We start from the raw sequence: 15,340 nt of genomic DNA on the forward strand, positions 1-15,340 counted from the left end.
GAAGGAATGAACGGAAACTGATGGAGTATTAAATCTCTTGTTAGCTATCCAGCCTCAATATTTTTATTGTGACTGTTTAAAAATCTTATGCATTAAGTAGCTAGAGATGAAGCACAGAATTAAAATACTTCTATCAGCTTCTGTTGATTAGATATTATTTCATAGTTCAAAAGACTGCACTTTTCTTTTTGCCTGCTAGTCTAAGTCCTACTTTTTCAACATTGCCAAGTGGTCCTGCTACCATTTACTTCAAACTTAACCCAACAACAGAGTGTGATGGAAAATAATAACTGCTCCTTTGCTGAGACGTTACATGTCAACTTTTCACCTAAGGCAAAATTTAATGGCTGACTTGTGAATCTTCATTTCTAGAGATTTATTATGGAAACACTGACATAACCTTTAACCAGAGCAAACAGAGCCACTCTAATAAGCAGGCAACACCAAAACTAAAAATGCACAAGGAACAGAAAGATCCTGGCAGGAATTAATCTGCCATTTTCACACATCTGCCCAAGGGAAGCATTGTAATTGCAAAATTTACTCTAAGACTGCTGAGACTCATAGTAATTATGTTTCTTTTTTTTTTAATAGAAATAGCCACAGGTGGTAACAAATTGGGTTTTGAAACGGGGAACTGGGCATGCATTCTAACCCAAATTACTATGTAATTGTCTCAATTATATATAAAAAAAAAAAATCATGGAAAACCTCAAATTGCTCAAAATCAGAAAAAAAAAAAAAAAGTCTCCTTAAATGTATTCCCTGTCTTGTTTCTCCAAGCTTAGTCATTTTGCTTCATTTGTTGGTATTGGCACAGCTGATGTGAGGGCCACACTGCAAGGTTACTCTTGTCAGTAACCTTATCTTGACTGGAAGTGGGATTTGTTTACTAAGATAGTTCCCTTATTTTCAGCCTTATTATCATCTAAGAATAAATACTAGCCTTCCTAGAAGGTCAGGATCTGGAAATTCATCTAATAATTATTATCCGTGCATCTGCCAACACTTAAAGTATAAGGTTATAAACTTTTTTTTCAACCTATGTATTGTATCAAAATATTTCCTATTTTTCATATAATATCTTCTCTCAATAAATTGTCTTTATCCTACATTTAAATTCATGCATTAGCACCAATATATTTTCATTGCTCCTAAAATTACAAATGCACTTTGTGCCTATGCCATGCCAAGAAAGAGTCACCTATATCGCCAAACATTTCTCATTAATCAGAAATTTCCTATTTAATCAATCAAGATTAAAGTAAGAGAATAAGGGTTGGTTTAAAACAAAAAGAAAAAACACAATTCATTAATGTTACACAAGGTCATCCAAAGCTAAAATAATAAACATAAAGCAATCAAGTCTCTTGCCTTAAAACTATGTGAAGGTAAAATTGCACAGAATCTTTAATTCTGTCTTAATGGGAATGCTTGTAATGATAGATGGTTGATTTATCTTTCATTTTGCATGGTTTACATCTCCTCTTATTCATATTCTCAGTGCATTAAGTTGATTTGGGATAAACTATTTTAAAACAGATGCAAATCTGCCAAAGCAAAATAGAAATGTTGTGTCTTAAGAAGACACAGTAATAGAAGTCACCATTATCAAGCAATTTCCTGGGTTTTTGCTGATAGAACTATTGAAATCAAAACTAATTATTTTTCAAGTTGTCCAGAAATTTTTATAACTAATCTTTATATAAAGATGTATAACTAAGCAATTGCCAAATTTGAAATGGAAAATATTTCCTTTTTGAAGCTAAGTCTTTTTTTTTCTCAAAAATACTAAGGGATAACATTTTTTCTAGCAAGTTTTTCTAAGATTTTAAACATATTATTTCTCAAACATTCTAACTTCTTACTGTTACCTCATCTACTGAAATAGGGACATCAGTAAAAGTGCATTTTGGTAACCTCATACTGTGGATGGATAATCCTTCTCGTGGCAATTATAAGTGCATATATATATATATATATATATATATATATATATATATATATCAGTTCTGCATATGCAGTTGCTCTGGTATTATGGAAAAAGAGCAAAAATCTATCAAACATTCAGTCCTAAAATAATTTCAGTATACTCTGTTAAAATATACTGTGTGCAAAATAAAATGAAGAGCTTTTAGCAAAAGTTTTTACTGAATTGGAGGACACGAAAATTCTAGGTATAAGTATAATTCAATCATTGCTTAATAATGATTACTGATTCAGGTAGAAATATTGTAAAAGTATACCAGTTGATGACTTATGCTTAAATTACATTTTTAAAGTTACCACCAAGTGGAGCTTAAGAAAACATACCTAAGCACCACAGTTGCTGGAAAGAAATTAGTTGAGTCATGCAAGTTAAACCTATCACTTAAAAATAAATATGCCATCAAAATAGCACTAGAAAAGTTGAGAATATAGTCATTATCCATATTATATATATATCCATATTAATATAATTTACAAACATGTATCTGGTGTTTCTTGAAAACAGCATATATCTACAAAACGATTATGAATATATAGCTTTGAAAACATGAAATAGAGCTTTAATGTTCACACTTTCATATTCTACAAAGGCTGCTTCTAGTTGATGAAAGAAGTAAACAAGAAATTTTCCTTTAAATGGTCCCTTTAATATGTTTCATTAATTAAAAATCAATCAAAAATATTACAAGCCTAAAAAATAAATATTTTTCTTACAGCGTGTATTCTACCAAATAAGTTTCAAGATGATAACCATCTTTACCTTGCTTGTTTTTCATTCAACACAAATATGGTTCACGACCATTTCAGAGAATAGAAATATATAGAAAATAACTCAAATATTTAAATATTTCATAATGTATGAAATAAAATGCATTTCTTATACCATTAAATTATTTTAATATATTCCATTCCCCTAATCAGAAGTAAGTCTATTTATGTAGATTAGTTACATCTAAAGTCTAATTTATCCAACCTGTATTTATCCTTTGATCACAAAGCTTGTTAACTTAAATGGTCTTTTATTGTTATGATTCATTTTCCCATAATTATGCTGTTTAACTGCCTTATTTTTTGAATAAATATATGCAAACGTGCCAATCATATTTAGCACAGTTATGCTAGATGCTCAATGAACTGTAAGAGTCATTTCACTACAATAAAACTCCTTGGAATAGATCCAGGGCAGAGCCTACAAATACCAGTAATCAGAATGTCACTAGGATCAGAACAGACAAATAGAAGTGTGTCGCATGTATATCAATAGATTCTCTCAAACACTGTCTGAAACCAATTTTACAGTCTATCACTGGAAGAACACAGTGCACAAGACTGAAAAGTACCACCCACACTCCACAACTTTGCATCTGTATTTTGCTACATCTTTTTTTTTTTTGCTTTACTTTAAAAATATTGAATTTATACTTCTGCAGTAGCAAGGACGCAATAACAGGCTTCTGCTTAGTCACAGGACAGAATGTTGATGCCATTAAGAACTTCTTTATTATAAGATAATTTATTTCAGGAGACCAAAGGATAGCAATACATCACTGTCAAAGCTAGTGGTGAAAGCTATGACTAACTGTAAAATACTGTGTGCCTTTGAAGGGAATTCTTGTCAATGTCTCCTTTGCTAAAACAGGTTGACAATAGGTTAGTGTAGGTCCAATGAAGATTTAAAAGCGTTTTGTAGATGGGTGTCAGAAGTCAACACTATCTTCAAATTGATAGGCAAGATGACCATTATGTTAGTCTCTAACAAATAGACAGTCATTGGTTGAAGGAATTCAATAGGAAAAAAAAAAAAAAACACCCTCTCCCTAATGACTTTACTAAAAGATGGCTTTAAGATAATGCCCAATGGGATTTATTAAACAGAAGCATCACTGAGGGGAATACATTCTGAAGCAATGACTAAAATCACAATTAACAGGTGCATTTGTAAGAATTTACCCACTATTGAGTGTATTGCAAAACTTCTCAGCATAGGGGAGTTAAGTTTCACTTCCTAACTAGCATGAGACCAGTTCCAGTGGCTTCACCTTCCCCCTCTGGTTTCATCAGCAGGCTCCCAGCATATACTCTCACAGTGCCTCTAGACACCCCACCACACTACCTAGAGAATCAGAAAACTTGGGTTTCCTGCATTGCAGGCAGATTCTTTACCATCTGAGCCACCAGGGAAGCCCCAATCTACATAAACTCCAACCTACTGTCCACTGAAAGACAGCTGTTCCTGAACTACTCTGGAATAACCGCCTCTATTTTAAGGAACTTCAAAATGTTTGAAGCTTGAAACAGTGAGATTATCAAGTTTAAAAATATTTTCAAGGAAAAAGCAAGGTTTGAGTTCATCCTAGAAAAGAAAACTACCTTTGAAATAAAAAAGTATAAAAATGGGCTAATATTTGTGCTTGACCTTTATGTACATTATACTGAAAACGTAAAGACATATACACATGTACATGAATACATTAATTTCTCCAGGAAGTTTGATTGTTCACATTTTCATAAATATGGGCAGAGCCAGCCTTCACTGAATTAAGGCATGTAAACCTTTATTAACCTTAAATTTTTAAAAATATTTTCTTAATTTACATCTCTTACTTATATAGATGTATTTCTACTGCATTTATTACATAAGCAGCACTAACAGTGAAAAATTTGAAACTGGAAAATAGTAGTGAAACATGATAAAGTATAAATATTACTGTTTTCAACAATATTAAATATTTATCTACAGATTTAAATATGTATATTTCTTAGTCTTTTAAGAGATAATGTTTGGGATTATTTTAAAAATAACATTTATTTTAACCTCATATAAATGTATATCTATGCAGCATAAAAAAGTGAATAAAATGTACTATAAGAGCAACTTTATAAATAAAAGTTTTTTGGTGTTCTTATTTTATTTTTTGTTTGACTTGATCAATATAGTGACAGGCAACAGGTAATGCTTTAGAACATGTAAATTTATTTTCTTGAATAAAAATATGTTCAAGCAGTTGAAATAGGAATTTAAGAGCATGCTTTTCTATGGCCTGATTGCACACAGCCTTAAATAGCAAGATGATGCCAAGAATAAAATCCTCCTTCCAGACTTCTATATAATAGTATTATTGATATTACAAAATTCACTCATAGAATTCAATAAAAATTATAGAGTCACTCAAAGAACTTAAATAAAATTAAAAATCATCTTACTCTTATATTTTAAAAGACTGATAAAGATGTAAGAATAAGACCTTAAAGATACTAAAGTACTATCTAGCTAATATTTTGAAAATTTTCTTGAAAACTAAAAAATATTGGTTAAAGAAACTATTACCTCATGAGCAGTTAGAGCAGCTGATACTAAAAGTGAGCCTAGGGGTTCTAGTTCATATAGTAAAAATGTTATGACTTTTGTTTTTTTTATTTATTATAAAATAGAGAAATGCACAGAGATTTACACTGCAGCTGAGATTTTCAAAAGCAAACACAAAACTAAGAATAAAAATAATAACATATTAAGAATGATAATAATTTGAATTTTAAACTCTTCTCCAAAGAAACTCAAACTGCTGAATATCCACCTTAATTGCTGAGTAACTTTTAAAGTTTATTCCTACTTTATTCGTACTATTTTTAATATAGTAAAAACAGGAAGCCAGCTTCCCTGGTGGCTCAGATGGTAAAGAATCTGCCTATAATGCAGAAGACTCAGGTTCAAACTCTGGTTTGGGAAGATCCCCTGGAGAAGGGAATGGCAACCCACTCCAGTATTCTTGCCTGGAGAATTCCATGGACAGAGGAGCCTGGTGAGCTATAATCTGTGGGGTTGCAGAGTCAGACATGACGGAGCGACTAACACTTCAACTTCAAAAACAGAAAGATATGTTTTATGATTGTGTATTCACGTGAATTTGAAGTAGAACTGAAACCTACCTTTTAAAAAAAACTTAAAAAACCGAACTGGACAAGATAATTCTAGAGGCATGCAGTAAGATAGGGATATTCCCTTCCTATTCAGCCCATCACAAACCCTAGAAATAGAGATGTATATCAAGTTTATGGAAATAAGTGCATGTGATTAATAAAATGGTTTCATCTTGGAATAACACTGCAAAAGATTCTTTAAAATCATGAATGGAAAAAAAGTTATTCACATACTTTGTGATTGTTACTGAAATGCCTACCATACCAGAGTATGAAGTTTTGAAAATTGTGGTCTTAAGAACTCATCTGGGCCCCAAGCCAAAAATCTCTTGTATTAGAGAAGTAGCAATAAGACAGACAACGGTTAATGTTGCTAGGAAAGATGTATTTTGTCTTTCACCCTTTCATTCTAAGATACTGACTTTATTATCTACATTATGATACTAGAGTCCTCTATGCCTCAATCTCATTTTTATATATTTGGATTGACTGAAGGTATTTTCATATGTTTAATTCACTTTTATTGAAAAGGCCATCCAGGTATATCAAAAGGATTTCCTCTTCCAGGATAAAAAGTCTAAAGTCAACCAGAATGTGAATCTTTTAAAATTGAACTGTAAAACACTGTGTAAGAATGTATTCCTTTCAAAAATTTATTTTAGTATATCTTATTCTGTTGGCTCAACATACTTTCTTCTATGACAGCATATTAAGATGACTACATTTTATGTGCTACCAATAAAAAAAAAAAAAAAAACTGAAAACACAGAAGTTTAAACAAAACTGGAAATTCTCCCACCAGTGAGAAGTCCCCAGCCTCCTTCCTCTTCGCAACCAGGCCATCATTGAAAACACCTGTGGAAAATTTACCCAGCTACCTAGTAATTCTTGATAAGTCACGATTAGCAGTAACTTGTGACAATTTGTAATGACCTCCACTTGATTTTAGATTCTCATACTAAACTATGAAATAATTCACATGAAAACTGCTCCAATGAAGAGTGCTTTTATAAATTTGTGTAATAATCTATTTGTCTAACTGACCACAAAATCTGTGTTCCTGTTTTATTCCAAATTACTTTTGTGGCTTTAAAGTTAATAAGATATTTCATTATAATAATATTGTATTATGATTCACACTACTGAGGATGTTTTAATCACTAGTCAATTGTTTGAACACTTTATAGATTGTCTTTAAATGGGCTGAGAAACTTGAAGAAAATCTTCAATAAACTACTTTTTCACAAACCACTGTTTTTACACCAACTTACATGATTTTTTGGCATCTATTCTCAATAAAAATTCATGCCAAAAAATCTATAGATATTAATCCTAAAATTTTAGAGCCTGCAACTCACACAAAGTCTTCTGAAAAATTTTAATTTGCGTTGTAACATGAGTGTTATAATCCCAAAGTTCCTAAATTTCATTTCACCACCCTTTAACAGTGTATCTCAAAACAGTATGATTTTTTTTTTTCATTTTATACTCTGCGAATATTCTAAACAGCACCCAAGATGCTGGAAAATAAAGATAAACCAGACCCAATAGCTCCTTCTTCATCTGTATTCTGTGGATTAAAATTCTTCCTTCAGAAAGACATGGGTTTAATAGTATGTTTCCTCAGCAGGTTGTGTTAAATAAACACACATTAATAAATGAACTTGAAACAAGAATATGGGATGCCTGAACACTTTAATTTGAGCTTGTCAGTTCTGCACAAAGTGTTTGCAGCACACTAGTTTAAAAAAGAAAGCAAAAAAGCAAGGTCACTGTACTCAATTTACTCTGTTCCCCATAATAGGCACTGAGAAAAACTTGACACAGTTACAAGGAAATTAACATATTAGGAACTTAAAAGGCATCCCTTATAAGACTGCAAAAACTCCCAGTTGTAGAAGCAATATGGGCAACTGAGCCAGGTTGGAAACCATTTCAAGAACTTAAACTTATCCTGTGTCTTTATGGCATGAAGTACGATTCTGGAAGAAAGGGAATAGCAGGAAAACAAGGAAGTTTGCCTCCTTTGTTTTCTGTTTAAACTCTCTCTCCCCAGCGTGTGTGTGTGTGTGTGTGTGTGTGTGTGTGTGTGTGTGTGAGATTTGCCCTGGCTCAAGTGTTACTGCTAATGAGAGGAATCATCATCATCTGTCCCTCGGGCAATGGCCAGATTCAAGACGGTATGGTGTAAACACTGCTCAAGGACCCCTGTCCGTCAAAGCCTCCTAGGTACTTCCACCCAAGATTGCTTCTCCCTAAACTGATCAGGAATCAGGCTTGCTGAGGATTTCACTGCACAAACTTCATTCTTATTGGACACTAAATAAGAATTCAACTCATAGTACTTGAAGAGGAAGATTAAGCATTAACCCTCTGTGATATCATTTTAACTGTCAATGGTAAAACTATAAGAAAGTATATAACAAGTGTATTTATAGAAATTATCATAAATACCAGTTTTACACACAGACTTTCATAGAAACTATAATTTTTATGGGAGAAATTTCTTGTTCAGTTTTATAGAGATCGCCAAAAATCATGATTACTAGTGTATAGCAAACATTGTAAAAAATGGGATTTAAAACTACAATGGATACTCTGGTATTCAGTAGTGTTCAGTATGAGTCTGATTTACAAGGACATTAAAATATTATAAGACACTGTTTTGCTGAGTTTTACTATTTGTTACACTTCTGTTTAAAATGATAAGATTATGAAATTCTACTACTCTGTTTTATAATAATAAATGTTTTTAATAATAAAAACATTACTGAGTCAAGTGTCACTAAAAGGTATTTGTTTTTCCAAAGCACAAAATTCTGAGTAAATTATTTTCATTTGCCCCAAACTAATTTTCCTCCCAAAATGTCACTTTCAGTAAACTCAATTTCAAATTGCAAGTATTGCTCATCCAGAGTAATTTTAGCAACACACATTGATAAGCAAAAATTAAGTTTGTTTTTGTGACACAACCCAATAATAGATAAAGAAACTAGGCAATAACTAAACACAGTACAATCAACTGCTTTTGTTAGTCTAGAGCCCATGCTGGGTCAGTTAGTTTTTTTCATATACCAATAATGTGAATCTACTATCTGATTTATATTAAATATCACTTAGATATACTGAAAATATGCAGTATGCAAACTAAATGCATCCTGGAATTCTTTTTGGTACAGGTGCCTTTAGTGCAACTTTGCCTCCTGTTTTCACAGCAGAGAATGAGACCAGCCCTCCAATGTACTCTGTTCATCTCTCAATGACTTTAAGGAAACAGATCAGGAAAACCACAGGACAAAATAAATATAAACTTTTCATAGATATATATAAGTCATATCTAGAGCCTATACTTTTTCAAGTTTCTCAAAGATCTTCAGAATATAATTCACATTTCCAAGCTTAAGCTACACTAATGCACTGTCTGCAGTTTCAGCTGAAGAATTAATAAGATTTGTGCCCTTTAGAATACTTTTTAAATAGAAACACTGATTTGGGGGTGGTGGTAAAAACTGGTATGATTCAGGCTCTGAAAATTCTGACGGCTTGTTGGTTGATATGCTGTACTTAAGTAGTTAGCTTCTTTTAAAAAGTAATTAGCTACTTAATACTGGGGAATACATTTCTTTTGCCATCAGATTTTTTTTAATGAAATACAAAAATTTTAAGTGAATTAACTGAAAAAAATGTTCTACTCTAGTAATCCTCTGTTGTGGAGAGAAATGCAGACCAGCAAAGTAAAATAAACTGTGAACACTGAACCCGGGTAACATTTTAAAACCTATAAAAAAATAAACGTTTAAAATGCAACAAAAGTAAGACATTTTACATCTTATAAATTTTCGACTATTCACATGGGAGGGGTTATGTGTAGACTATGCTGTGCAGGCAGTGGCCCAAGTGGAAATCCTTTTCCGTAAGTGCCCCTCTCACAGCTGCTGGCAGTGTGGCTCTTCCTGTTTCAAAGGTTTCAGGACAGCTCCCCAAGCCAGCAAGAAAGTGAAGTCCCAGTGATGCTAAAAGTCTCCTACCTGAATTATGGACATCCGCGTGGCTGGGGTCTCGCTCGCGTTAGTCCCTTGTCCGGTAAAGCTGGTGTGGCAGCCCGCGTGGCCCTGGGGAACAGTCAGGTTGTTGGAGGCCGGTTTGAGATACATCACCTCGGACCGGGGCGAGCTGAGCGGCAGGCGAGTCTGGTAGTCGAAGTACATGGGGGAAGTGGCCAGGGAGGGGCTGCTCACCACATTCATGACGTTCATGGCGTTCCTCTCCTCCACCTCGCTCTGCACCAGCATGATATCGTTTTTGTTGATCTTCTTCTTCTTGCCCTTGCCCCCGCCCAGCTGCGGGTGGCTGTACTCGGCGATGCGGCAGTTGTAAGTGCGAATCTCCTTGTTCTCGCGCTTGCACTTAACAGCGATGGTGATCATGGCCGCTAGGAGGATGATGGAGATGGTGCTCAGGGTCACGATGAGCGGCAGCGACATGTCCCAGTGGCGCTGCTCACCGTTCACCCGGGGAACGCCCTCGGGCAAGGAGCCGCTCACCGAGCGGATGATGAGCTTGGCCACCGCGGACAGGGTGGGCTTGCCGTGGTCCGTCACCTTCACGACCAGCTCCACCACTGGCGTCACGTCCTCCCAGAAGGGGTGCAGCGTGCGGATCTCGCCGCTGGATGGGTCGATTTCAAACAGGTGGTCGTCGTTCCCGTCCACGATCTCGTAGGTGAGGCGCCCGCTCTCGCCGAAATCGCTGTCGAGGGCGCGTACGGTGCTCACCAGGTAGCCCAGACCGGCGTTGCGCGGCACCTGCAGCTCGGCCGTGTCGTTCTGCAGCGTGGGCAGCACGATCACCGGAGCGTTGTCATTCACGTCTAGCACCGTCACCCTCACCGTGGCGTTGCTCTCCAAGTGCGCGGGCGCCCCGGAGTCCTTAGCAAGCACCTTGAACTCAAACGCCTTGGTCTGCTCATAGTTAAAGGAGCGCAGGGCGTAGATGGCCCCGTTGGTGGGGTTCACGGAGACGTAGGTGTAGATGGACACGTCGCCGATGTGCGAGGGCAGGATGGAATAGGACACCGTGCCGTTTTGGCCCAGGTCGGGGTCCTGGGCCAGCACCGAGCCCAGATACTCTCCTGGGATGTTGTTTTCGTGCACCTGCAGCACGTAGAGCCCCTTCGTGAAACGAGGCGGGTTGTCATTCTCGTCCAGAATCTTGACGGCGAACGACTTGGTGGAGTTGAGTGGGGGCGAGCCCCCGTCCCGCGCCACGATCGTCACGTTGTACTCGTCCTGGGTCTCGCGGTCCAGAGGGCGGTCGGTCACCACCGTGAAGAAGTTGTCGTAGTTCTCCTCCAGCTTGAAGGGCACGGAGCCTCCCGGGCCGCCAAGGCCGCCGCCGCCGCCCGGCCCGCCTCCTCCCAGGACCCGGCACTGCAGCTGCCCGTTCTTGCCCGAGTCTCGGTCGGTGACCCGCACCAGGGCGATGACGGTGCCGGGCGGGGCCGCCTCGCTCAGCGCCCCCTGGCGCACGGAGACGAAACCGATGGACGGCGCGTTGTCGTTGCGGTCGATGAGCTTGACCGTGACCTTGCAGTGGGCCGGGATAGGGTTGGGACCCAGGTCTCGGGCCTGCACGTCGATCTCCAGCATCCCGTTCTCCTCATAGTCCAGGTTGCCCTTGACCCGGATCAGGCCGGTCTTGGGGTCGATGGAGAAGAGCTCCCGCACGCGGTCGGGCACGTAGCTGCTGAAAGAGTAGAGCACTTCGCCATTGGGACCCTCGTCGGCGTCGGTGGCGTTCAGATCAATGACCACGGTGCCCAGCGGGGCGTTTTCGGGCAGCTCCACCAGGTAGGAGGGCGCCTCGAAGACGGGGCTGTTGTCGTTCGAGTCAATCACCTTCACGTTGATTTGCACCGTGGCGGAGCGCGGCGGTTCGCCGCCGTCCAGGGCGGTCAGCACCAGAGTGTGATGGTTCTGCTGCTCGCGGTCTAGCGCCTTCTGGATAACCAGCTCTGGGAACTTGGAGCCGTCGCCGCGGGACTTGACGTCCAGCGCGAACAGGCCGTGGTCATCGCGCGTCAGCAGGTAAGTGCGGAGCCCGTTCTCGCCGGCGTCGGGGTCGTGTGCACTGGTGAGCGGGAAGCGGGTGCCCGGGGCCGCGTTCTCTGAGATGTCCATCTCAATCTGGTCCGAGGGGAAGGAGGGAGCGTTGTCGTTGATGTCCTGAATCTCTACCTTGATCATACAAATCTCCTTGTCATTGGCGAACACCTCGAGGGACAGCTGGCACTTGGCGTTGTGGCGGCACAAAGACTCGCGGTCAATGCGCTGCTTGGTGTAGAGGAGCCCGCTGTCCGCTTCCACGTCCAGCAGGTGCGGCGCCGAGTTCTCCAGCACCCGATAGCTGCTAGACTTGCTTCGCCCGCCACCACCGCCGCCTCGCTCTGAGGGCGGAAGCCCGGGCTGCAGTCGAGCATCCTTGCCGATGTTGCCGATCACCGTGCCGGCCCCTTGCTCCTCCGGCACTGAGTAGTTCAGGTTTTTGAGCGTCAGGGCAGGAGCCCATAGGAGGAAACAGCAACAGATGGAAAGATACATCCCAGACCGGCGGGGTGTTGGCAGAAGCAGCCGGACTGGAGGGGCTAGCGGATGGGTGCGCGCCAGCTTGGGGCTCCCGGCGCAGCTTCCGCGCCCGACGCGAGCCACAAGTCTCTGGATCCTCTCTTCCTTCCGCTCCCGGGATGCGGCACCCGGCGGTCTCTCCTTATTCCGCTCAAGTTCCCCGAACCTGTTGATCTACAGCACCCGCACTGGGCTGGGAGCAGCGGTGCAGCGGAGCTGCAGGGACACTGAGCAAGGCGGAGGCTCCCTGCGGCTGGGGGCGAGCCCGGTGCTTTGTCTCTCCCTCCTGGACTTCGGGCGGCTCAAACTTGAGCGATGAGAGCAGCGATAAGAAGGAAATCGCGTCTGGGGAGGATGGTAATGAGCTGAAGAATCCGTAGGTTTTCCTCACTCCCGCTAGGGCGCTGCAAATCCACTCCAGCTTTTTGCCTCCGGAATACTCTTCACATCGGGTGGGGGAGGGAGCTGGGAGGTGTGTCTCTAGGCAGATCAGAAAGTGAAATCCTTACTTGTTTCTCTTCTTCAGTGATGAAATTGATGGGAATGAGGAACAACGAAGAGAGAGAGAGTCAGATATATTGAAGCTTCCCCGAAGCCTTGTGAAATGTCTGCTTGCTTCGCGGGGGTTTTCAGGCAGTGTTTTGCTGCATTTAGAGATCTAATCTCGCATTGGCGGCTGAGGCAGCGGTGGCGGCAGACTGCATCTCCAAGCCAAGGGTGTTTCTTTATTATTATTATTTTTTTTCCTCCTTCTCTCCGTTCCGAACAGCCGAAGGGAGGGGAGGAAATGCAGCGCAAAGAACTAGTGTCCGGATTTGTAGTTTCCTCCCTCCACGAGGCTCCTCCCTCTCTTCCTCGGAAAAGGCTCTCCCCAAAGTCGAGGAAGCCACAGCCTGATCTGCGTTTGCGGTTGGAGTCTGTTGGGAGGAGGAAAATGTAGAGATGTATCTCCGCCTCTGTTGGTAGAACGCACTCTGATTTCTTACGCTGAGCCAGTAGCCGCCGCTACCATCCCATTCTCTGCCCGCGAGCAAGGACTTCTCTCCCTGCAGTTTAATTCCAGTTTGCTTTTCTTCCCAGGCGAAAGGAAATCAACAGGCAACTCATGGTTGGATGTGCAGATTTGAAGGGGGAGGGAGAGGCGGAATAAAAAGGAAGGGGGAGCCACCCTCCCAGTCCTCGCACACACACTCTCCCTGTCTCTCGCTAGAAGGGAAACAGTCTCTGCATTCAGAGGGTTGGGCTGTCAAGTGCCTCTCTTTTCTTTCTATTCAGCATCTCCTTCCAATGGCCCTGCCTCCCAGTCCTCTTCATCTAGAAAGGAAAACCTTGGCGAGGAATAAAAGTGGTGAATATTTGAAGCGAATAAAGTGCGGGCTTTTTCTTTTTTCTTCAATTTTTTTTTTTTCCTATAGTAGGAGTGGGTTGGATGAAAGGAACACATCAAGGTTTGGCGTGATGCATTCTGCAGTCTCGCTCTCGCAGTCTCTCTGGGCGAGTCGCGAGGGCAGCGGACTAAGAGCTGCCGCCGCGGCGGTCCAGCCGGGGCACCCGCCCCGGGGAGCTACCGCCCAGGGGATGCTAGGCACGGGTCTGTCTACACATTATCTCGGATTCTCGAGGCGCCTCGACAAACGGGAATGACACATCCAGAAATGCAGGTGTTCCGATCTGCCGGATGAGTCAGAAACAGCGGAACGAATCGAATTCACTCTCGCCTCATGGTCCTCCCTTCACAGACATTAGTTGTGGCTTCTTCCTAACGCTTTCTCTGACTCACTCTACAGAAAGAAAAGCCAGATTCATGTTTTGGGGAAAAAAAGAAAAAGCGAGAGAAAGGCAGGGAGGGGAGGAGGGAGGTGAAGCTGAATCCAGCAGCACTTTTACTCTACCTCTTTCTGCCGGAGTCCGAGGCTCTGGAAAGCAAGGCGTCTGTTTTGCTAGGTGTTTTTATTTTAAAAATAAAGGCGTAAAGGAACCCCCAAATCTTTCAATCTTGGGTGAGAAAAAAAGAGAAAAAAAAAAATCTGGATTAGAGAGACTGTTCACAGCTTAGCTCCGCATCACAGTTCACGATTTTCCTGTCAGTGTTTTCTATTCACAAAGTCCAGGACTGGTGTGCGTAGTTAATTGTGCAGTCCGTTGTGGAGGCTTTTTTTTTTTTTTTTCCTCCTTTTCTGTCACGGGTGGTCTCTTTCAATCTGGTGCCTGACAGGATCAGCTCACAGCCTGGGAAAGACGTGCGGATTTCAAAGCAAATAAATCCATGTCCGCAGGCACAGCACCGATGGAAAGGAAAGGTAAAAATTCAACAGTTGGAGCGGCGTCCCCCCGGCCGCCCTCCGCTGCCGCATCCGCCGGGCTCGCAGTCCCCGCTCTCTCCCCAGCGCCTCTCGCTGACTGACTCTATTCACCTCACGCCGCCGCTTAAACATTGATACTGATTCTCCGCCAGCCAATAAGCGCGAGGCGCCAGGCCCGGCCTCCCCGGCCCGCGTCCAATGGGAGCGCCGGACAGACGACGGGGGCGGGGCCTCTGGCCCCGGCGCCTCAGAGCCATTGATCAGAGCCGCGAGACGGGGCCCGGCCGTGCTGGCCCAGCCCCGCGCTCGCCGCGGCGGGGGCGCCCCGGGCCTCGCCGCAGGGTCCCCCGAGTCTTAAACTGCCGGGAGAAACGCCTCCTCCGTCTTCCTCTGGCAAAAAAGAGAATCTGAAAAAAAAAAAGTTTGACAGCAATTTATTTATTGTTTTATCCGATGTACGCGGAACCCGGAATCGCAGAGTGCTTGCAGAATAAGATAGCTGCGGTC

At 41.6% G+C, this 15,340-nt stretch overlaps 1 protein-coding gene across 2 annotated transcripts in view; it reads right to left on the reverse strand.

Annotated features, from left to right (window-relative positions):
- PCDH17 (protocadherin 17) overlaps positions 1-14,932 on the reverse strand; it is a 120,781-nt gene extending 105,849 nt beyond the window's left edge. The window contains exon 1 of one of the 2 annotated variants that reach the window (XM_010810653.3): positions 9,936-14,932. In XM_010810653.3, coding sequence (XP_010808955.1) covers positions 9,936-12,506 — 2,571 coding nt within the window. In that variant the 5' untranslated portion in view covers positions 12,507-14,932. The remainder of the gene's footprint in view (positions 1-9,935) is intronic. The other variant, NM_001205680.3, reaches the window with a different exon arrangement.
- Between the last annotated feature and the right edge of the window lie 408 nt (positions 14,933-15,340).

The sequence above is a fragment of the Bos taurus genome, chromosome 12 (genome assembly GCF_002263795.3).
Source record: "Bos taurus isolate L1 Dominette 01449 registration number 42190680 breed Hereford chromosome 12, ARS-UCD2.0, whole genome shotgun sequence".
NCBI lineage: Eukaryota > Metazoa > Chordata > Mammalia > Artiodactyla > Bovidae > Bos > Bos taurus.